The sequence below is a fragment of the Nomascus leucogenys genome, chromosome 13 (genome assembly GCF_006542625.1).
Source record: "Nomascus leucogenys isolate Asia chromosome 13, Asia_NLE_v1, whole genome shotgun sequence".
NCBI classification, from domain to species: domain Eukaryota; kingdom Metazoa; phylum Chordata; class Mammalia; order Primates; family Hylobatidae; genus Nomascus; species Nomascus leucogenys.
The window spans coordinates 2,425,772-2,450,949 of NC_044393.1; the positions used below are offsets into that span (position 1 = coordinate 2,425,772).

Here is a 25,178-nt window from a genome sequence, read left to right on the forward strand (position 1 = left end):
TGTCCTGTGGCCATGCCCTACCTGAGAAGCTGGAAAAGATGCCGATCCCTCTGCCTGGGCTTGTCCGCCAGAACCTCGGTGGGGAGACCTGGCCGGACATTTGTCTTTTTTGTTTTTTGTAGAGATGGGGTCACACTTTGTCAGCCAGGCTGGAGTGCGGTGGCACTATCACAGCTCACTGCAGCCTTGAATTCCTGTGTTCAAGCAATCCTGCTGCCTCAGCCTCCTGAGGAGCTGGGACCACAGGTGTGCCCCACCATGCCTGGCAATTTTTTTTATTGTTTTGTAGAGATGGGGTCTTGCTATCTTGCCTAGGCTGGTCTCAAACTCCTGGGCTCAAGTGATCCACCTGCCTCCCAAAGCACTGGCATTACAGCATGAGCCACTGCCATAGGCCAGATGTTTTTATCAAGCCCACCAGGTGGTGTGGTTTTGTTTGGTTTTGATACAACCCCAGCTTCATGTAAGCCAGCACTGCTTGATTCTGGGCTATGGGGAAGTGTGGCTTGGCTGCCAGATCCAATGCTTACCTCCCCACTGTGCAGTTTCAGCCTCTTTCCTGCTCGTCCCCACCCTGGGCAGTGGATGGTGTGAGTCTTCCCTACCCTGGGGAATGGATGGCGTAAGCCCTTCCCCACCTTGGGCAGTGGATGGTGTGAGCCCTTTGACTAGGCAACGGCATTTTTATTCTTCCAATGCTCGGGGAGAGGAGGGACTTGTGTCCACCAGGAGCTGGCCAGTGTTGTGGGGGGCTCTTCCTGTCCCAGCCTTCAGAGAGCAGCCCACGCCCCCTCTTCCCCGGCCACCCAGGAGAGTGGCTGGAACTGCCTCCCCAGTGGGGAGCTGATGCCGCAGCTGGCGCTGTATGGTGCTCCCAAGCAAGCCGGCATGGGCACGCGAGCCTCACCGTCGGGAAGGCAGCATGAAAGGTAAATAATTTCTTGATGGAGTGGAAGATTTCCCACTTTAGCAGAAGCCCCCGGAAATGGTTTCTGCTCGGCTGCTCCGTTTTCTCCCTCCCGCCCCTCATTCTCACACTCCACTTTCCAGCGTTTCCCAGCAGGACGGGGGTGCTGGGAGACGCAGGCTCAAAGCTCCCCATGGGCCCTGACACCACTGGGCAGCTGCCACACCATGGAGCCTCGCCTCAGCCTTCATGTGAGACCCTGGCTCTGTAATCAAAGCGACTTTCTCAGGGCTGACCACACCCCAGGGGTGGCCAAGCAGAGAAATAATCATATCCTTTGGTCCTCCCTTTCCCAAGCCAGAGCAATGGTCGGGGGCCGCTACAGGGCCCGGGAGGATGGCAAGCAGGACCTCATCTGTTCCTACAGGATGCCCCTTTCCAGGAAATGGGAGGCAGGGCAGTGGGCCCAGTGAGGCTGTAGGATGCGGGGGCTGGGGGTAGTGACGTCTGTGTCAGAAGGTGAGAGTCCAAGCTGAGTCTTCCTGGGCAGCCCTGGCCCGTGCTGGGCTGTAAATAGAGTGTGGGGTGGAGGGGCCAGAGAGGGGCTTTTAGCGGTTGTCAGGTGCCCTGGATGCAGAAGGGATGGGTTAGGGTCCTGCTCTGGAGACTCCTGGCTGTGTGGCCGCAGGGGAGTCCCTCAGCCTCTCTGAACCTCAGTAAAATGATAGGAGTAAAATGATAACACTCCTTGCCTCACAGGCCAGGGCAGTGCAGGGAAGGATTGCAAACAGCCAGTGGCCCCTCAGGGTGAGGAGGCAGCGGTCCAGGAGCCTCCCTGGATGGTGGTCTGGGCTTGAGGGAGGGGGAGGGGCCAGCTGCCACCCCTGCCTTCCACTAGGGTCCAGCTTGCTGTGTGGGGAGTGGGAGGGGAAAGCATGGATTAAGGTAAGCACAGATCTGACCGTGTCACTCAGTGCCTGAAAGCTCATCAAAGGCTCTCATTACTCTCAGGACAAAGCCCACCCTTCTTAGCACAGCTCTGATAATATTCATTCTCCATCCACTCATTCATTCATTTATTCATTCACTCATGCAACATTGCTTCTGCCCCAGGCAGCCTTCCAGGGTGGCTGTGTGAATGAAACTCCAGCCCAGTGGCTCTTATGGTCCTGGGGCCCAGCCTCCCTCCTTCCTGAGTCCACACTCCTGGCCCCGCCTCTGATATGTTCCAGGCAGGCAAAGCAAGCTGCACATCCCCGTGGCCTGCTGGTTTCCCTGCCCCTTCTCTCTGCCTTGATGCCTCCTGCTTTAAGGGGATGATGCCTTTTTGTTCTGTTTTCTGCTCACGCCTCTCTTCCCCTGTGGAGCCTGCCTTGGTCTCCCCAAGCACAATGCACGTGTCCTCCTGGGGGGCTCCCATTGTCACCCTAAGTGTCTCGTTTATGCCACCATGATGTGACTTCCTGCTCACTTGTCATTCCTCTCACCTTCCTGGGGGCTCCTTAAAGGCAGAGGCTGCATCTCATTCACATCATTCATTCCATTCTGTCCCTGGTACCCAGGAGAGCAACTGGCCGATGCGGCTCAGGATGCTATGGTGAAGAAAGGGTCAGTACAAAGTGATTGCTGGGAAGGTGATGGGTTTTATGAGGATTAAAACTTAGGATTTTAGAGATGATCTGTATGAAATTCACATGGTAGCTGGTAGCAATGATAAATACTAGCCCTTGTCCTCTTCTTAATTATTATGATCATCAACCCCATCATTCTTACCACTACCATCATCACAACCATTACCATCATCACTACCATCACCACCATCATCACCATTATCACCACCATCACCATCATCATCATCACCATTATCACTACCATCATCATCACTATCACTACCATCACCATCACCATCATCACCATTATCACTACCATCACCATCATCATCATCACCATCATCATCATCACCATCATCACCACCATCATCATCATCATCACCATTATCACTACCATCATCATCACTATCACTACCATCACCATCGTCATCACCATTATCACTACCATCATCATCATCACCATTGTCACCACCATCACCATCATCATCATCACCATTATCACTACCATCATCATCACCATCACCATCATTATCACTACCATTACCATCACCATCATCACTACCATCAGCATCACCATCATCACTACCATCACCATAATCACTACCATCATCATCATCCCTACCATCGCCGTCACCATCATCATCACCACGAGCATCATCACCATCATCATCACCATGAGCATCATCACCATCATCACTACCATTACCATCATCATCACCACCATCATCATCACCATCATCACTACCATTACCATCATCATCACCACCATTTTCATCATCACCATCATCACTACCATCACCATCACTATCACCATCATCCTCACCACCATTATCACCACCATCAACAGCACCATCATCACTACCATTACCATCATCACCACCACCATCACCACTATCATTACTACCATTACCATCATCATCACCACTCCCATCATCACCATTATCACCATCATCACTATCATTACCATCATCATCACCACCATCATCACCATCATCACCATCACCATCATCACCCTCACCATTATAACCATCATCATCCTGATCATAATCATCATCACCACCACTCCCACCTTTATCACCATCATCCCAGTGGAGGAACACTCTGTCCTACTGATATTTAAGAAACCAAGAAAACTCTGACAAACATTAGGACAGAGGGAACCACTTCAAGAATGGCCCAGGAATCAGGCCAGTTTAACATTCTTCCTAGAAGGCGCATTGTTACATTTAAGAACATCCTAAAATGCCCCCAGTGCCTGGTGCAATGAGCCCTGTGGCAGGTCTGAGAGCAGGCAGGCAGGACCCGCTTGCGGGACTGTGTGATCACACACTTTGCGGTCCTGCTGGCCTGGGTTAGAGCTTCTTTTTGGTCCCAGGTGCATAGGACCAGCCATAGGTGATTTGGGGGAGAGTCATGGAGCCTGTGTCCGGTCAAAGGACGTGCTATTGCAGCAGAAGCTGTGGGTGCCCACCCATGTCTGCCTGACGTTATCATTTCAGGGCACATTTGCCAACTTCCAACCGGCACCTGTGACTCTTTGCCAGTGGCCTTTCTCTTCCCGCTGAGCCACCTTGGCTGCCCACTTGACAGGTTGAAAATGCTGAGGAATTAATGTCCTTGGGAACAGCCTCCAACCAAGGACCAAGGGACTTGGTGTATGAGCACCCCAGGCCCTCAACACAGTGGCGGAAGTGGGGGAATGACGGGTTCCCAGGGTTGGCTTAGCGGGATGTCCAGCTGCCCCCGGTGGGTGTCTTGATAACACATCACTTACTGGCTGCCTCCCCTTCATTGGTTCACTTCCCTGCCCCACCCTGTGTCTCCTCCACCTCTCAAAGAAGTACTCACATCAGAGTGCTCCCGGGGGCCCAGGCTTAGACACCTCCTGAGCTGCCAGCGTGAGAGGTATTCACTTATTTCAGGCTCATTCTTTTTTTTTTTTTTTTTTGAGATGGAGTCTCACTCTGTTGCCCAAGCTGGAGTGCAGTTGCGCGATCTCGGCTCACTGCAAGCTCCACCTCCCAGGTTCATGCCATTCTCCTGCCTCAGCCTCCCGAGTAGCTGGGACTACAGGTGCCCGCCACCAAGCCCAGCTAATTATTTTTGTATTTTTAGTAGAGACGAGGTTTCACCGTGTTAGTCAGGATAGTCTCGATCTCCTGACTTCGTGATCCGCCCACCTTGGCCTCCCAAAGTGCTGGGATTACAGGAGTGAGCCACCGTACCTGGCCTCTTTTTTTTTTTTTTTCTTTTTTTAAATGGAGTCTCACTCTGTCGCCCAAGCTGGAGTGCAGTGGCGTGATCTCGGCTCACTGCAACCTCCACCTCCCGGGTTCAAGCAATTCTCTGCCTCAGCCTCCCAGGTAGCTGGGATTACAGGTGTCCACTACCACGCCCAGCTAATTTCTGTATTTTTAGTAGAGACGGGGTTTCACCATCTTGGCCAGGCTGGTCTTGAACTCCTGACTTCGTGATCCACCTGCCTCAGCCTCCCAAAGTGCTGGGATTACAGGCGTGAACCACTGTGCCCGGCCTCAGCCTCATTCTTGCTGGAAGCCTGAGAATGACTGTCCAGGGAGCACCCTGACCTCTGGGGCCACTTTACGGGTCCCAGAGCGATGTTTCTCAATGTCTCTTATTATCCCCCCAGCCCCCAGAGCCTTTTTAAAATTTTTCTTTCCCAGTTGCCTCTTCCAGCCATGAAATCTGTTTATGTGCCTTTGGAGGGCCACCATCCGTTATAATATCTAAGTTGTTTTTTTGTCGCCAAGAACTAATGTTTGCTCCGCTTGGGAGTGACATTGCTCCAATTAAGACTGCATCATCTGGGCCAGGCACAGTGGCTCACGCCTGTAATCCCAGCACTTTGGGAGGCCAAGGTGGTCAGATCACTTGAGGCCAGGAGTTCAGGACCAGCCTGGCCAACATGGTGATAACCTGTCTCTACTAAAAAATACAAAAAGTAGTTGGGCGTAGTGGCGGGCGCCTGTAATCCCAGTTACTCTGGAGGCTGAGGCAGGAGAATCACTGGGACCCAGGAGGCAGAGGTTGCAGTAAGCCAAGACCGCACTACTGCACCCCAGCCTGGGCAACAGAGTGAAACTCTCTCAAAAACAAAAACAAAAACAAAAAAAACCACATAGGCCAGGCACGGTGGCTCATGCCTATAATCCCAGCACTTTGGGAGGCCGAGGCGGGCAGATCACGAGGTCAGGAGTTCAAGACTAGCCTGACCAATATGGTGAAACGTCGTCTCTACTAAAAATACAAAATTTAGGCGGGTGTGGTGACGCATGCCTGTAGTCCCAGCTACTTGGAAGGCTGAGGCAGGAGAATCACTTGAACCTGGGAGGCGGAGGTTGCAGTGAGCTGAGATCATCCACTGCACTCCAGCCTGGGTCACCAGAGTGAGACCCTATCTCAAAAAAAAAAAAAAATACATACACACATACACACACACACACACACACACACACACACACACACACACACACACAGCATCATCTAAAGACATTCCGATTTATTTTGATTTACAGTTTTTGGGTGGACTAAGAGACAATAGAATAAAGATCGCGGGTGAGGTGTCAATGGCCTTATTTGATTTCCTGCTTTCCTGCAGCATCCCGGAGAGCTGAACGCAGAGCCCGGGAATCAGCCCAGCAGACTTAACTCCCGTGCACCCAGCAGCTGCATCTCGGAAGAGGCCCTTGGGCTGGGGCAGGAAGCCTCTTTAGTAACAAGAGGTGAGGAGGGAGCTGGAAGAGACAGACGTGCAGGAGGGGGGACAGATGTGCACGGCATCCCCATGGCACCCCACACCGGGGCACCTCCTGAGCAATGGGGATGCCGGGTGCTGTCACCTCAACATGAGGGTGGGCTGAAAACCCAGGAGCCAGCCTCGATGGCTCCCTTTCCTCCATCTGCCTCTCCCTAAGTCCTCTGGGTCCTTCCCTGCAGGCCATCTGGGCTCCCCGCTTTCCCCTCCTCACCTCCACGCCTCTACTGTCCTAGCCCAGGCCCCCACATCTCTCCTCAGGGCAACTCTCTCCTCCCTGGGGCTCTGGGGCAGCTCTCGCCTTAACCTTCCAGCCCCACCAGGCAGCCAAAGGCACCCAGGGGATGATAGACGGACAATCAGATGACTCCTTGCAGGCTTTTTCCTGCATTGGAGCTACACCCAACCTCCTACTGGCTGGAGGCCCTGGGACCTGCTCCTGCCCTCCCCCAGGCCCCTCCCTCCCTTTCCCTCACTCATATTCTCACTGCACAGACCTTTCCATTCCTTGGGTGTGCCCAGCTCATTCCTACCCCAGGGCCTTTGCATTTGCAGGTCTCTGCCTGACCTGTGCGCAGCCGGCTCCTTGCTGTGCAGGCCCAGTTCAGCAGCTGGCTCCTCGGAGAGGCCTTGACCGGCAGGTCCCATCTACAGCCTTGTTCCCCATCCCAGCCTGCCCCTCACTGCTCATCCCATCCCTGTGCTCCACTCTCCCTGTGGTTCCTTCCGTGTTTTAACAGTTTCTTCTCCTCTCATCTGTTGTTGCCTTTACTGCCTGTCTCCACCAGCAATGTGTAGTGCTTCAGGACAGGAACCGTGACTGAGTGGCCCACTGTGGGCCTCAACACCAGCCACGGAGCTGATCGCAATACACATCTCATCCATGACCGAGTGAATCGCTGTTTCCATTTGGCCTAAGATGGACTTTCCTAGAAAAACCTAACATTTCCTCTAAGGAGAAATCTGGGTGAACACACTTCTTTCTCTAAGTCCACATTTTTGTTGCTGATGATTTAGGAAAACAATCAAGAAGACTGCTCTGGTTCTAAAATCTTCCTCAGGGCTAGGCTTCAGCATCAAGTCAGAAAGTTTGTGTAGTGTTCATAGGTAAGCCAAATGGGATGGTTTTTCCCCAAACCCCTGGAATAATTTTCCACCACTGTCAAAAACTTATTACCTTTATCCTCGACAGGGAGTTTTCAAATGTTGAAATAGTTTTAAGGACAGCAACTCATGACGCAATTTTTTTGCCTGTTCAGTTTTTCGTTTACTTGAAAGGTCTTAAGCTTTTTGAAACAGTAGCTGGAGCTGGGTGCTGTGGTTATGCCAGAGTTCTGGCTTAGGGGTCTGCTGCTGTCAGAAGCAATGAGATAGTCTGAGGGTGAGAGCGCTGAGGATGGATGGGTGGATGGATGAATGGATGGATGGAGAGATGAACGAATGGGTGTAGAAATGAATGGATGGATGGTAGGTGGGTGGATGGATGTATATATGGATGGATGAATGGATAGGGAGATGAATGGATGGATGGATGGTGGGTGGGTGGGTGGATGGGTGAATGGATGGATGGAGAGATGAATGGATGGATGGAGAAATGAATGGGTGATGGTGGGTGGATGGATGAATGAATGGATAGAGAGATAAATAGATGGATGGTGGGTAGGTGGATGGGTGGATGGATGAATGGATAGATAGAAAGATGAATGGATGGATGGAGAGATGAATGGATGGATGGTGGGTGGGTGGATGGCTGAATGGATGGAGAGATGAATGGATAGATGGAGACAGATGAATGGATGGGTAGAGAGATGAATGATAGGTGGAGAGATGAATGGATGGATGAAGAGACAAATGGATGAATGGAGAGATGGATGAATGGATGGATAGTGGGTGGATGGATGTGTGGATGCATGAATGAATGGACAGAGGGATGAATGGATAAATGGAGAGATGAATGGATGGATGGTAGGTGGGTGGATGGATGGGTGGATGGTTGGGTGAGTGGATGATGGATGGGTAGATGGGTGGGTGTATGGATGGGTGGACAGAGGATGGATGGATGAATGGATGGGTAGGTAGAAGTGTGGATAGATGGATGAACAGATGGATGGGTGTATGGATGGAAGGGTGGATGGACACTAACCAAATATAATAGATTGTGGATATACTGTTCACCCCCCATCATCCTTTATTGACCAATTTCAGACTGAACACAATAAATTGTGTCAACCCAGGCCAAATCTACACCTTGAATTTGCAACATGGATTAGCTTCAGATTCCATTATTTTTCATAGAAAGCCTAAATCTTCACCTAGCTACTTATTTATAGAGACAAAGTCTTCAGGCCTGGGCTGTCCCAAATTGATCGCACAGGACAGCCATAGTTCCTTTCCCTTCTCCACCAGTTCTACCTCCCAGAGGCAATGGTGAGTGGGAAATGCTGTGCTTGTAGCCCCTGCCTAACTCTGGGCCTGCATGTCGGTTTGCTAGGCTGAGGCACTGGTGTGCCCTGGGCAAGGCAGGCTCATGCACGCAGCGACACGGGGAACGATTTTCTGCTGAAAACATGGAGCACATCAACAATTTCCTCTCCTCCCTGATGTGCTTTATGTGTGTAGAAAATTTCTGAAACCACTAGATCAGATAAGATCCACTGGTTTTGTCCTCCGGGGAGAGGCCACTTCAGGCAGGCAGGGTGTGACTGCTGGCCCCTCCTATCCCAGGCATGCCAGCCCAGGCACCCCCACCCTCCCCTTTTCTGACATGCACCTTAGCTGATTGCTTAACTTTGCTTTTAAGAAACAGACACCAAGGCTCCATGGCTTTTCTTGTTTTAATCAGCCTACATTTTGGGAAAATGAAATCCGCTTCTCAACTTCAATAGACATTACAACTCAGAAGCCCGAAAGCCCAAATCAAACATAACTCCATCGAAAACCACTCTGACAGGGCCCCACACAGCACAGGTGCAGATGCATCTGTAGGCCGTCTCGGGCCTCTACGGAGAAAGCCAGTGCCATCAAGAGAGCTTCGAGGCCTTTTCCCTGGGATGGCACCAGGGAGGTCCCTGAGCTCTGGTGCCTGACCAACCCACACCCGTGTTAGACAAGACTTTCTGCCCAAGCAAAACAAAGCCCCGCACAACCAAGGCCAGCTTGATGCTGGGGCCCCGGGGACAAAGTTTGTTTCTGGGGCATGATTTTAGAGAGTAATTTTGAAGACAGAAGCCTGACTGTTTCAGCACCACTAGGGAAGCAGAACCTGAAGCAGCATTTTCTGCTGTCTTCTATAGCTAAGGGACAGTTTGATTTCCAAGATGCAATTCCCCTCCCATGTATCTACTTCTCACTGGCTTTGCTTTTGGGCCTTGTCTCCCATGCCCTTGTTTCTCTGAGCTGAAGTCAGGTCTTTGAGCAGAGAGCTTTGGGGAGGTGGCTTTTCCTCCTTAGGTCTCTAATATTCTGAGAAAGGAGTCTTCAGAATATTAGAAAAGTCTGCTGTTAGAAATTAACAGGAAACATCAAATATCGGAAACATGGTCAGGCCTCCTGCAGGACTGCTGTCAGCAGGAAAACACTGCCGGGCTGGGAGCCCAGGAGGGCTGATGGCACATGGGCTGTCTCCTCTGTCAGCTCCAGGGAACACCTGCTGTCAGCACCTGGGGGCCTCCTGACCCCACCTCTGGGTGCCGGAAGGGAGCTGGGAGCCAGGATCCTGTAAGATGAGTTTCCATTTCCCCAGGGCTCCTCTGCCATCACTTCCCTTCCAAGCCAGGAGAAATTCTTTAACCAGAACCTGCGCTGTGCCTTATCCCCATCCTGTCTGCACCCGCAGCCCTCCCCCAGCCCCCTAGGGCCATTTCTTTTTCTGGCTGCCACACTCCAGCTCCTCACATGCACACACAAAGTGAAACAGAAGCTCCGTGACCCCATGCTCACGAGTGGACTTAAAGGGAGCCTCCCATTCCTCAAGGGTCACAGACGTCCGGTCTGTGATAAGATTGGGGTTTCCAGCTGTTTCATTGGGCGGGACATTAAAACAACACCCCTGGCCTCCCCATAGCTCAGTGGGAGGGTTGCAAAGCTGCTCCTGCTACTACCTTTGCTCCTTCTCTGCCTCGTCCCTTATGGCAGTCAGAGGGGTCTTGGTAAATCAATTTATGCCACACCACATCACCCTTTGGGTTTCAGAGTCAACCACCAAGTCCCTCCCATGGCCACATGCCCCTGAGTGAGCTGGCCCTGACACTCTCTCAGTTCATCTCGTTCACCCTCTCCTTGGCCATTTCTATTCAGCCACTCTGACATCCTGGCTCTTCCTCTAAGACTCTGAGCATTTGTACTTACTGTTCCCTCTGCCTGGAGCACTCATCCCCTCGATATCCCCACAATTCTCTCTGCCACTGCATTCAGTCCTCTCAGAAGTGACTTTCTTAGCCACCTTATCTGAAATCAAACTTCAATGGCACCCCACATTCTCTGGTTCCCAGACTGTAACTAATGGTTACTTATCCTTGTCTTTGAACATAAACTCCATGAGGGCTGGACTGTTCCATCTGTTCCCTGTTGTAGCCTCTGTACCCACAACAGCACACCTGGGGGTTGATATGGTTTCGCTGTGGCCCCACCCAAATATCATCTTGAATTGTAGTTCCCATAATCCCCGTGTGTTGTGGGAGGGACCTGGTGGAAGATAATTGAATCATGGGGGCAGTTACTTCTATGCTGTTCTCGTGATAATGAATTCTCATGAGAGCTGATGGTTTTATAAGGGGCTTTCCCCTGCTTCGGCCTGCACTTCTCCTTCCTGCCCTCATGTGAAGAAGGGCATGTTTGCTTCCCCTTCCACCATGATTATAAGTTTCCTGAGGCCTCCCCAGACCTGCTGAACTGTGAGTCAATTAAACCTCTTTCCTTTATAAATTACCCAGTCTTGAGTGTGTCTTTATTAGCAGTATAAGAACAGACAAATACAGGGGTGCCTGACATGGCAAGGCTTAGTGAATGCACGAATGGATGGATGGATGGATAGATGGATGGATGGATGAATGGATGGATGGATAGATGGATGATGGATGATGGATGGATGGATGGATAGATGGATGGATGGATGGATGGATGGATAGATGGATGATGGATGAATGGATAATGGCCACCACAGCCTGCTGTCATCATCATTTCATGCACAGACAGTTTCACCTTCTCAAGTATGAAGGGCATAACTGAAGAATGAAAGACATCTCTTTCCAAGCAAGGGCTGTTGCCAGCTTGCCCCAACGTACATACTCTCCTTCATCCTTAAACTTGTCCTCAGAACAGCTGCACTCTACAGTGGCCCTGGGAGCCCACTCATTAGCACCTAGACAATGTCTGGTCAGCAGTCCTGGAGCTGGCCTGGCAGACACAAGGCTCCCTGGCCATTGCCAAACTCTAAGAGTCCATTTGTTGAAGGTGCCTGAGCTCTCATCCTAAATACCTGTCCACACAGGGTGCTCCAGCAATTCAACGACGAAATTAAATCCCTGAATATTCAATTAATGATGAAAATTTAAAATATTAATATATTCTAATTGAATATTCTCCAATAAATTTTCTGAGCATTTGTAGCAATTTGATTTTACTTTCATTTCTTCAGGAACTTTCAGCTGCATAAATATAGCCCTTAAAGCAATTCAAGAAAGGGAATATTTTCTGTTTGGATGAGGTGGTGGTAAACACAAAGGGCCTGCCAGTTCCTTTCACATGAGCAATTAAACCGCACAACCCAGGGCAGCAGAGTCCAAAATGATTGCTTTCTTCACATCCCTCTGGTTTCAGCAGGGACAATGTGAATCCCCGTAGGTCTCGGTGCGGTGTCTGGCTGCCGGGTGACTCGCAGACTGCAGCAGGGCGATCGCGGTCATCTTGCGGTTGCGTCTTCAGAACCACACTCAGGACGGTCATGGGTATGGTGCACATATGTAGCCGCCCCTCCTGCCTGGGGCCAGGAAGGAGGTGGGCCCTGAAGTGTAGGTGTGGGCAAATCGAAGTGCCATGCTGTCTTGCTGCGGAAGGAGACGCTGTTTGAACGAGAGGTCCAACTTTCTCAAGGGTCCTTGTTTCCCCTGAGGGCTGAGCCGAAGACCCCCAAAGCCTCTCGTTCACGTGTTCTAAGAGCAGTTCCTCCCACCCTGGATGTGGATTCTGTGTCTGGTGAACCAGAGGGGAGATTTCCACAGTCCACTTACGGGGGAGAAAACCCAGACTCAAGCTGGCTCCTGGGATACCTCCTGCCACTGGTTTATTCCCAGAGACTTTCAGTCTGAAGGTTCCTTTGGAGGAAAGAAACCTACCTCATTTTCCACTCACTCACAAGCTTCCTGGCTCTGAAGGCTTAAAAATTCACTAGCACAGGTACAGCTGGAGCATCAGGGGCCTCCGCCCTCCAAGAAAGTGGCTAAGCTGGCCCCAAATCTCTCTCCGGGTGGCTGCTTGAAAGGGAGGTGTCCTGAACTTTAGAGGGCCCTGCCCACCTGGGCAAGGTCTCTACACACCTGGGTAGGAGCCCTGCCCACCTGGGTGGGGGCTCTACGCACCTGGGTGGGGGCCCTGTCCACCTGGGTGAGAGCCCTGCACACCTGGCTGGGGGCCCTGTCCACCTGGGTGGGGGCTCTGCAAACCTGGGTGGGGGCCCTGTCCACCTGGGTGAGGGCTCTGCACACCTGGCTGGGGGCCCTATCCACCTGGGTGAGGGCTCTGCACACCTGGCTGGGGGCCCTATCCACCTGGGTGAGGGCTCTGTGCACCTGGGTGGGGTGTGCAGTGTCCACCAGACGATCCTACCTGACAGACAGTGCTTAGTCCAGGGGTCACAAACCACAGCCCACAGGCCAAATCCAGCTCCTGTCTCTAGCAGGTCACCATCCACTCCTCCAGCAGCGATTCACTGAGGGATTCTCTGGGCCAGGCTGCATTCTTAGTGGCTGGGACACAGACAGGGGCAAGATCAGAGCCGCCCCACCCTCAGGGCCCCCACAGCCCAGCAGGAGGAAGCTGATGACAGGCAAAGCTGAGCTGCCGCAGGTGTGACCCTCCCCATGAGGAAATGCCACGTGGTGTGAGGAGATGGTGAGACACGGCCAGGGAGCAGGCCAGGGCTGCGTGTGAATAGGGTGGGGGTCCTATTGTGGCAGAGAAGCCATCGGAGGAGAGACCTGATAAACAGAGGTGGTAAGCCCTAGAGCCACATGCTGGGCAGAGAGCCAGGGAGGAGTGTCCCGACCCCGTCTTTGGGGAGCAGGAGGAAGCCCCCAGTGCCCAAGCCTTGGTCACAGCTTCGACCTCGAGTGAGCTTGAGGAGTGGCCAGCGTGGCTCAGGTGTAGAAGGCCCCTCTGCTCCAGGGGTAGGGCAGTGAGCTGCAGGCCAGGAAGGAGGAGGCCAGGGTCCAGCCTGCACTTGCCCATAGCCAGGAAGGGGATGGGACGTGGGAAATTCGTACCACCCAGAGATGCCAGGGGACTGCATGCTAATGTCTAATGGGGCCCTGGGAGCACAGGACATCTGAGGGCCTCGAGAACCGTCCTGAGGAACTGGGCTTACATTTCTCTCGGGGGCACAGGACATCTGAGGGCCTGGAGAACTGTCCTGAGGAACTGGGCTTACATTTCTCTCATGTATTGGAGGAAAGGAAGGGAGGGAGACCTTGATGTCACTTTAGCTCTATTTAATGTTTTTATCTAGAAAACATGTACATATTAAGGAAAGGTTGTGGGCAAAAATCATATAGAATGTGCCTTTGGAGAATTTAGAGTTTAAACCATCGACCCTAGAAATGTATATTAGTGTGTTCAGATAGAATGTTGGGTAATGAATTTGGAAGAAGCCTTCAGAATCGTTGATGCCTTGTATTTGTTTTCATAGATGGGCACATCCAAAACTCACTTATTTGTGCTAATAAACTGGACAATCCGGTGACTAACGGTTTTCATTTATGCATATATAAAGAAATTCTTTTTTTTTTTAAACGAGGTCTCACTGTGTTACCCAGACTGGAGCACAGTGGCATGATCTTGGCTCACTGCAACCTCTACCTCCAGGGTTCAAACGATTCTCATGCCTCAGCCTCCTGAGTAGCTGGGATTATAGGCATGTGCCACCACGCCCGGCTAATTTTTTGTATTTTTAGTAGAGATGGCGTTTCACCATGTTGGTCAGGCTGGTCTTGAACTCCCGGCCTCAAGTGGTACATCCACCTCGGCCTCCCAAAGTGCTGGGATTACAGGCATGAGCCACTGCGCCCAGCCTTAAAGAAATTCATTTTTATTAACTTTACTAATGACAATACTCATCGCAACTTCATAAGCATCACAGTTTACCTAGAGTTAATATTGGACCACTTAACCAGCAACGTCAGAACCTCAAAACAGCCTTGCCCCATTTACCGTCCGTCCTTTGTCCAACTGTTGTCTGATTTTTCTCCTACTGTTGTCATATTTATTACATCAACATTGACTATAAACTCCCTAATACAATGCTGTACTTTTGCTTTAAATCGTCAGCTTTTTAAAAGAAATTAAAAGAAAAATGATAATCTTTTACATTAGCCCATTCCTTCCTGGAGGTGTGGATTTCCAACTGGTGTCATTTGTTTCTGGCCCGAGGAACATCCTTTATCACTCCCTCTGGGTCTGCTGGTGAATTCCCTCAGTTTGTTTATCAGGAATGTCTTTATTTCACCTTCATTTTTTTTATTTTTTTGAGGCAGAGTCTCACTCTGTCGCCCAGGCTGCAGGGCAGTGGCACGATCTCGGCTCGCTGCAACCTCCGTCTCCCAGGTTCAAGCGATTGTCCCACCTCAGCCTCCTGAGTGGCTGAGATTATAGGCATGCGCCACCACGCCCAGCTAATTTTTTGTATTTTTAGTAGAGATGGGGTTTCACCATGTTGGGCAGGCTGGTCTTGAACTCCCGACCTCAGGTGATCTGCTTTCCTTGGCCTCCCAAAGTGCTGGGATTACAGGTGTGAGCCATTGTGCGTGGCCTCACCTTCATTTTTGAAGGATATTTTTTCTGGATATAAAACTCTTGGTTGGTAGCTTCTTTTCAGTAGTTTAAATAAGTTGTTCTGTTGGCGTGTGACTGCAGGATTCTGAGGAGAAGCCCCCATTCTGACTGCTGCCCCGCACATATTGCACCTTTTCCTCTAGTTTAGAGACGTTTTCTTTATTTTTGCATTTCAGCAGTTTGACTGTGATCAAGGAATGACGTTCTTTGTATTTCTCCTACCTAGGGTTCACTGGGTTTCTTGAATCTGTAAGTTTGTTTCACTACTACATGTGGGAAAATCTCAATCATTATTTCTTCGAGGATTTTTTTCTGATCATCTCTCCTCTCCTTCTGTTAATGCCATCATGCAGATGTTAGGCCACTGGCCACCACCCCACTGAAGCTCTGTGTGCTTCACTTCTCCTCCTTCTTCAGGCTGGATAATTGTATTGATCCATCTTCAAATGCGCTGACCCTTTCTCCTGCCTCAGCAATCCACTTGTGAACCCATCCAGTGAGTTTTCCGTTAGAGATACTGTACTTTTCAGTTTTATCATTTCCATTTGGTTATATTTTTAGAGTATCATTTTTTTCTCTGCTGTGATTCCCCATCTATTCATCTGTCCATCTATTCTGACCCTTGAACATATTATAAAGCACTATGTTGAAGGTCTTGCTGCTAGTTCCAATGTCTGGGTGATCTCAGGGTTCCTGGCTTCCTTTCTCTGGGCAGTTTTTTCTTGACTCTGGATCACATTTTCTCTCTTTTTCACATGTCTAATAATTTTTGTGTGTATACTCATCACTGTGGATGCAACCTCGTGGAGACCCTGGTTCTGTTACCTTTCCCTGAGGGTGTTTATTTTTCATTACAGCAGGGAGTTCACTTGGCTGGAGGCAAATCTCAACATGTTTCCCTTGGAATCTCTGCTTAGTTCTTTCCGTCTGCTGACTGTTGCTTTCACTGGGTCCTTCGGTGCCTCTTTGTGCATGCACAGTTCCGGGGCAGCCAAGGATCTGGGCAGAGCTAACATGAGTATCGGGGGGTCTCTATCTGTGGCTATGTATTTTCTATAATTTATCCCCTCACATTCCAGCTGCTTTGTCAATTCTAAACTCCATCTTACAACCCCTGTGACCAGCATGTCTGTGGCTTCCTGCCTGAGATCCACTCACCCTTTGAGGCAAGGCCTGGGATGGTGCCCTCGGAGGGAAGCCACCTACAGACACGTTTCACCCAGTGCCATTTTCTCCCTTCGAGCGTGGAGTCCCCAGCAGATTCTGCCTACTATCCATCTCTCCCAAGTAACTTCAAAGAGCTAAAACATTTTCCCCTAGAATTTATAGTTATTATTGATAGGAGTGTTAGAATGAAATAAACCACACCACTATTACTAAAAGACCTTCCAATTTATTATTGCCAGGTACTGTATCCCTAACATAACAATCTTCCTAATGACCATGAAGGGCTGACCAGCAGAGATGGGCACGAGGGCTGTGTCCATCATTCTCACTTAATGAGTATTTAACGACATCTGCGCTCCTCAAGGAGCTTTAGGTTTAGTGGGGGATGCAGACAATAATTACCAACAAAACAGTGTCAAAAACTCTGCCATAGCAGCAGGCAAAGCAGGTGCCCTGGCCCCATGGGAAGGCCTCTGATGGGTCCTGAAAAGCGGGGAGTTCTCAGAGCTAGCAGGAAGTAGCTGGGCTGAGGGGAGTGTTGGGTGCACCGGGAAAACCCTCCAGGCTGAGGGGAGCGCTTGTGCACAGGACTGCAGGTGACCAAGGCTATGAGCCAATCTGGAAGCTACGAGCCACCAGCACAGCTGGAGCTTGCTGTGCCAAGGGGTGGCGTGAGCTCATGAAACCTGTGGGGCAAGGTGAGGATTCAGGCCATCTCCCAAGGACAGTGGGAACCACGCAGCCACGTCCATGCTTTGGAAAGGCCACCCTGCTTCCATGAGACAACGAATGACTACCACATGAGTCATTCGTACATGCGTGGATGCTTTAGAGTAACAGAAAGTGGGTGCTTAGGTGGACTCCATGCTAATTATACTGCTAAGTTACCCAGCAAACATTCTGTAAAGATAATGTGGGGCTAAAATTCAGCTGGCTCCAATACACGTACTCACACATCCAATCAACTTTTATGGGGCCCCTGCCACGGGCCAGAGAGGGGTCTCCAATGCCTTGGCTATGCATCTCGGGATGCAGACCCAGCTCGGGGCATCACTCATTTGCTCAAGCAGTCCAGAGCCCGTGCAGGGCAGGCATGTGCCCTTTCACCTCCACGCTCCCAAAGACCCAGCCCATCTCTGTTCACATAGAACGGCATAAGTATTTGTGGTTGGATGTGAAGCAGTGGGGTGTATGTGCACAAATGGGAACCGAATTTATCCAGAAGACGTGAAGGAAACGTTGCACTTCAATCCGCTTAAGCTCATTTGAGTTGTTTGGTGTCAGGGGCTGACTTGAACAGTCCTTTGTGAGCCACCTGTGGCTGTGCACCTGTGATTGTGCTTCTCTGGAAATGGCTCCTGTGTGTCTCCTCCAAGCGGCCTAAGCACCTCGTGGGCTCCGTGATTGTGGAGTGACCTCCTTCCAGATCCTTGTCTTCAGAGCTCTTTTCCCGGCTTGTTCTCTGGCAGGGGGGCTTGAGGGTTTGCATGACTTCTTGTCTTCTAAAATATCAACCGCCAAAGTGAAAGGATTCGCACCCAGGAGCGTTCCTCCTCATCCGCTTGGGCTGATTCGCTGATTCCCACAGTTGCCCTGGACAGCCTCCCAAGGTAACACATTGTGAACGGGTATTAGACTCAGCCAAGCAATAGATCCTCTTCTTAAAAGTTTCATTTCATCCTCACTCTGAATCTCGCCAGGAGTCAAACCTAACGTGTATGCTAGCCAAGTACGTGGCGTTTTAAAACCCTTCACGAACGTGCCTGTGTAGGTACCAGCCCTACAAGTGCCGAGGGACCAGGTTGTGAATTTCAGGCAGAATGTGGATTGCTCGGTGGTTCCTGAAGGCCACAGAAGAGCTCTATGTCCTCTCTCCCCTGAATCCTCAGTGCCTGCGTGGTGCTTGGCACCATAGCAACTGCCCAAACTGTCCGTCCAGAGCCAGAATTCCAGACCAGGGAGGGCGTCCTGCTAACCTTTTAAACGCTGCTCCCTCCTGCCATTTTCCCCAGTTCCCCTGGGGACATAAAGAAAAGTCCCTATCCAAGTTCCTGGAAAATCAGTTCGGTAACTGTGAGCGGCTTCCTCCCTCCTCTGCTTGAGAAGAAGGGACAGCCTGGGGTTCCAAGTGTTCCCTCTGCGGTGTGGCTACACCTCCTCACTCAGCACTCACTTCAGACTGTGGTCTGATTCCAGTGGCAGAACCACCAGGCGTGGCTCCCTGCTTTGCCACGGATACCCCTGGCTCCACAGCCTCGCCGATTAGAGCCACCCCTTTGCTTTTCAGGGCTTTCCTCTCTACAAGTAGGTTACCTATTTCCCCCTGCATGGCGCCGCTAGTGCTTAGGAAGAGATGTGATATTTCTTCCAAGGAAAAAGCCTGTAATTAACAGACTTTTTTGGGGAAGAGTATTCTGCCTCCTCCTCTCCCGCTCATTTTTTCATTTAACATATTTTATCAGAATGAAATGCCTTAATGAGCACAGAACTGCAGCTGATCCCAGCTGAACCTCAAAGCGCTCTGTGCTCAGCTTGCCGCCCCACATCAGGCTGCATTCACCACCGTCTCTGCGATTGGGGCTTCTTCCAGGAGCCTCCTCCCCTCCAACACTGCCAGGAAGCTCATCAGCTTCCTATAGATGGAAACGGGGACAGGAAAGCACCCCCCAAACCACTGCCTGTACTAGATAAGAATTTAATGGAAGATAGTGGGGAGGGTGGAGGGAGGGAGGTGGCAAACAAGAACATGAACGTGTAGGAGTGTGTGTGTGTGAAGCAGGGTGGTATGTGCACGTGTGTGCATGTGTGTATAGTATGCACGTGTGTGCGCATGTGGATGTGTGTATAGTATGCATGTGTGTGCGCATGTGGATGTGTGTATAGTATGCACGTGTGTGCGCATGTGGATGTGTGTATAGTATGCATGTGTGTGCATGTGAAATGTGTGTATAGTATGCATGTGTGTGCATGTGTGTATAGTATGCATGTGTGTGCATGTGTGTATAGTATGCATGTGTGTGCACATGTGGATGTGTGTGCACATGCACTGAGTTCTAATGTAATGACTTGGAGTCCATTTGGAAAAGACAAATCTACAGAAGCCACAATGGAAATTCCATTTTCCATTCACTAAAGGTCTATCTTTCCTAGGCATTAAGCTGGGTTTGGATGCCCACCCCACCTTCCTTCGGATGGAAGCTGAAGGGGATGCCCCTGTGTGAGCCACATCGATCCTTGGAGGGACTCTGAGAGCAAAGACAGGCAGTGCTAACGTTTCTGCCAAATTCCAACTGCTGGGCCATTTTGCAGGGTGAGCTGATGGGCGCCCAGCACAACAGTCACCACTGAGATCACGTCTATCACTCACTCACTCATTCCTTCCCTCAACAAATAGAGTGCCCACTGCATGCCAAGGGCTGTTTACAACACTAGGGTACAGCCAAGATCCTTGCCTTCAGGAAGCTTCCTCTTAGAGAAGTAGGTGAATAAAGAAAGAAAATACAGCCAGATCACACCAAGCACTACAGCGAACTGAAGCAGGGCAGAGGGGAAAAAATGATCTGGTTGGCGAATTACATCTGAACTGCTCGCCCAGGGCTCCAGTGACCGGGGGCTCCTTGGGACAGTGGGTTCATCAGGGAGGAAAGGACACAGGCTGATCTCATCTTTAGAAACCTCCTTTGGCAGAGACTAGCCATTCACCAACCATATTTCCCTCTCCTTCATGACGTGGAGTTGGACTGGTTCCCCATGTCCCTTGCAATTAGATGTGGCCATGTGACTGGGCTTTGGCCAGCGGCATGTAGGCACGATTGATGTATGCCACTTGTAAGCCTCGCCAGTCCCCAGATGCTCACCCTGGGTGGCTGAATGGCTGGAGCACAGGCCACCCTGGCCCTGCCCACCAACCTTCACAGTGAGTAAGAAATCGACTTATGTTGGGTTCAGTTTCTGGAATGCTGCAGTGCAGCTTATCAGCCCTAACACGCACCCACCTCACTGCCTCCTTCCGCTCACGGCCTGTTCCGCAGTGACGTTCTGGGCATGGAGGTGACCCTGCCTGCAGGGGCTGCTGGACGAGTCAGGGGGTGTGAGGAGATGACAAAGTGGTTCCAAACCATAGCAACGCCACAGATCCCAGAACAGGAGAAGCTGCCACTTCCTGGGTCGGAGATGCTGGGGGCAGTTTCCCGGGAGCATGGAATTTGCAGCTTTTCTCATTCCGACACCCAAAGCCAAATTCACAATTCCTCCCTGCACATTTCTAGTTTAGAAAGGTCAGCGGCAGACAGTCCTCAGGAGGCTGCACCTGCAGGGCCTGGAGAGCTCCCGGTGCCAGCTGCCCTCTCAGCCACACTTTCTAAGTTCGTGTTAATCAGAAGGGGCAGACTTCCCTGCTGCAAATTGGAAAACCATGTTCCCTGTCAGATGTGGGAGTAAGCTGGGCTCTCATGGTGATGTCTTCAGGAGAAACGTCCTCATTAACAGGACAACCGGGCCCATCCTCACCCGAGCCCTCTGCTAGTCTGGGAGGATTTGGTCCTTTCATGGGCCCTGTCCCAGACTAGACTTCCTCAGCCACTGACACTGCAGGAGGTCAGCCAGGCAGGAAGTGCAGGGGGTCTTTCTCTCCACTGTCCATCAGGAGATGGTGCGCGGGGTCACACGGAGCTTGGGGACCCTCCTAGGACAGGGGCTGTGCCTATGTGACCTCGCTTTTTTGTGTTCCCTTTTACAAGCCTGTCTGCGGAGCAGAGCTGAGGAAGAAAGTCCCGCCTTTCAGTCCTAGATCATCAGGCTGAGAAACTCCAAGAGCCAGGACAGCAGAATATCCCAGTTGTGCTAAGATAACAGAGATAACAGCCAGATGCTGCTGGTACCCTCTCTGTGGTGTGCAAGCAGATGGGCGCCCTCAAATTCACTGCTCACTCACTCCACAAATAATGTGCCTACCCTGTGCCTGTGAGGGTGGCTTGGGCAGCCCTTTCTTGAGTTTGGGAAAAGTGTCTGATTGGCAGTTGTCAAATCATGGCCCATGGGCTAACCCAGCCCACTCCCTGTTTTTGTAAATGAAGTTTTATTGGAACACGGCCAACCTCTTAGTTGACACATTGCCTGAGGCTGCTTTCACACCACAGCGACAGAAGCTGTGTGGTCACAACGCCTAAAATATTTACCACCTGGCCCTTCGCAGAAAAGGTTTGCTGACTCCAGAGTAAGATCGATGACTGTCTACCTGGGACAATGTGGGGGTGGCAGAAGCACAAGGCATTAAATAAGGCGGAAGAGCACGATGGAAGCCAGCTCCCTCTCTCGGTGGCCTTCAATCCTGATGACCTTCAAAGAGGAATCTCTGGTTGGTCCTCACGCCTCCAGCACACCCTGCAGCCCCTGCCCCACAGGACTGGGTAACAAATCAGGGGCAGCCTCTGTTCCCTCGCTGTACGCTTTTCTCTACAGTTAGCTTCTAGCCTGACAAACTATCCCAGTGATCAAACTGTGGTTTGGTATACAATCTCCTTTGAGGATAAACAGTGTGGCGATTCCTCAAAGGTCTAGAGGCAGAACTCTCATTTGACCCATAATCTCATTGCTGAGTATACACCCAAAGGAACAGAAGTCATTCTCTTATAAAGACACATGCCTGTGTATGGTCATTGCAGCGCTATTCACAACAGCAAAGACATGGAATCAACCCAAATGCCCATCAATGATAGACTGGATAAAGCAAATGTGGTACATATACACCACGGAATACTATGCAGCCATAAAAAGGAACGAGATCATGTCCTTTGCAGGGACACGGATGGAGGTGGAAGCCATCATCCTCAGCAAACTAAAGTGGGAACAGAAAACCAGACACCACGTGTTCTCACTTATAAGTGGGAGCTGAATGATGAGAACACATGGACACAGGGAGGGGAACAACCCACACTGGGGCCTGTGGGAGGGGTGGGGCAGAAGGAGAGCATCAGGAAGAATAGCTAATGGATACTGGGCTTAATACCTAGGTGATGGGTTGACAGGGGCAGCAAACCATCATGGCACACGTTTACCTAGGTAACAAACCTGCATATCCTATACATGTACCCCTGAACTTAAAATAAAAGTTGAAAAAAAATGAATCACTTTGAGAAGAATTTTAAGTCAATGACAACACAAGCAATGGCCGGATGCCAGAAATCCCGGCCCCAAGGATGGCGAGGTGGGCGCAGCATGGGGGCTATGGCACTGCCATCGGCATCGTCTCTGGCATCCGTGGTGGGCGGGAGGTTGCCCAGTGGGCCCAGGAGATGTGGGACTGGGAAGCTCCCTCAGGATGGGGTTCCAACCCCTGGTGGCTTCCTTCAAGCCCTGAACTGCATTTCACAGGAAAATCTCCAACCCAGCCTGGCCCTGAAGGGGTATGGGTGGCCAAGGAAAGCTGAGCCCAGACAGGGGAGGATGCAGCAGAGGCTGGGTGCTGAGGTGGGAGGGCCAGCTCTGTGCAGAGAAGGCAGGTGATGTATTTGCAACCAAGTCACCTTGGCTGGGGTGTGGAAGCACGCTGCATTCACTCACGCCAGAGTTTCTGCTATAAATAACCGGTCATTTTGGCTGCTCCCTGGTGGCCAAGGTTAGGGATACAAAGAACTGGGGGGACCCTGCCTGGTGGCTGCTTTCTTCCTCCCATCTCTGCATTCCAAACGCACAGCCCAGCCTTCTGCATTGAAAGGAATGAGAAACAAAACACACTAAACAGCACGAAGAATGAGAATGACACCTTAAGCACACTCTGGGGACCCTCATTTCCAAAGGGTGGGGTGAGGCTTTTCCACAACGGTTGGGAATTATTTAATGGAATTCTCGCCATCCTTTTATCAAATTATTGCTCAGATTGGGCTGCAATTTTCTTCAAAGGGAAGAAGAAATTGCTCGTTGATGGCCTTGATAATAGAAACACAAATTTGTAAAATAAATTATTTCTGTGGTAAAAGTAATCTCGGGTGACTTTGGGAGCTCCGGGACCAAGAACTTGCAGACAGACCACGGCACGGCGCATGCTGGCCTTGGCGCAATGACCGTCATGGCACCATCCCATCATCTGGGATCTTAGTCATCCATGGAAAGAAATGTGATCAGACCAAAGAAAGGGGTCAGAGGTCAAAGGCCACGATCCACACCCCTGCCCACTAGTTCCACACACAGCAGCCACTTGAAAGTAACCAAGAGAGAAATCACCCCTAACTCACAAAGGCCCATCCATCTCAGAGGACGCAGCTTCCCTGCCTGAATTTTTCATCGCCCTGTGTAAGGCTTATCTCATTACAGAAAGGGTGAAATCGCGACCTTCTTAGACACCAAATGCGGAACCCGCCCCTGGCCTTGGGATGTCAGGAGAAGAGCCTACTGCGCTGAGACCCCCGTGCCAAAGGGAGGGGTCTGCACTCACCCTCACGAGCTGCTGCGGGAAAGGCCCTCGCGAGTTCTCGGGCACGTTGATGGGCGGGATGACCCAGTCCCGTTTGCGCCGCCTCAGCCCGTTGGCGTTCTGGTGCTGGGGCCACGGCAGCAGGGTGTCCTTTGGAGGCGGAGAGGGGTCCAGAGCCACGATCTTCTTTCCTTTCTGCAGCTTTATTTGGAAAGGGGAGAGAAGAGGCAAAGAGGTCCAGTTAGGTTTTGCACAGAGGAAAATGGCATCTGCTAAGACGATCTGTACTGCCCGAGACTGAGAGGGAAGGCGGGTAACGCTGGGACAAGGAACTAAGTGGGCAGGGCGGGATAACGCTGGGACAAGGAGCCAAGTATTAGGGGAAAAAAAAATCAAGTGAGACCCCCATCAATATGATGAGACCGATTACAAAATTAAATGCGGGAAAAAGAAACCATAAAGAAAGAAGAAAATATAGTTGACAATGTCACCAATAGTGTAGACAGGGCTTTTTAAGCCCACCCAAAACAATGCAAGAGATCACAAAAGACAAGACAAATACGTTTTCCCACAAAACTCCTGTTTATGAAAACAGACCCAAAAGGCAATTGACACATTTGCAAAATATGATTTACAACAATTTGACACAAGGTTAATAGTCACTATATAAAGCACTCTTAGAAATAAGAAAATAAAATGGAATGTTGTTTCCTAACAAGAAAAGGACATGAACAGATAATTCACAGCAAAACAAATATAAATGATCAATAAACTTATGAAAAATGTCCACATCTCCCAGTAATCAAATAATGCATATCAAAGTAATATATCCTTTTTACCTGTCAGATTGACAAGGCTGAGCGAAATGAATCTGCAACACTGGGGGTGTGCAGTGAGTCAGTGGGTGGAGGCTGATGGGAGTCAGTGGGTGGAGGCTGATGGCTGAGGGTGTAGGATTTGGCCTTAGACCCCACCTGTGTGTATGTACAAAAGCTCATGTGACGCGGGGCAAAGTCCTTTCATCTCTCACAATCCTGGGTTCTTCTCTGACAGAAGGGAGATGGTAGCAATGGCCCTGAGTTTAGGGACTGCTATGGGAGTGACATCAGATGACAATGAGAAAATGCCCAGCCCATGCTTAGCAGAGGGCCCAGGCTGTCAGGACTGACACTGACGCAGCTCCTGCTGCTGGGGCCCCGTGGTCACTCAGCACTGCCCTCTGCCTCCCAGTTGCCAGTGACTACCAAGAGCCTCAAAAAGGATGGT

The 25,178-nt window shown here is 50.8% G+C and overlaps 1 protein-coding gene across 1 annotated transcript in view; it reads right to left on the reverse strand.

Moving 5' to 3' along the window:
• Positions 1-25,178, reverse strand: part of CDH4 (cadherin 4) — a 676,470-nt gene that overhangs the window by 143,101 nt on the left and 508,191 nt on the right. Inside the window, exon 4 of the mRNA XM_030825780.1 lies at positions 23,934-24,113. Coding sequence (XP_030681640.1) covers positions 23,934-24,113 — 180 coding nt within the window. The remainder of the gene's footprint in view (positions 1-23,933; positions 24,114-25,178) is intronic.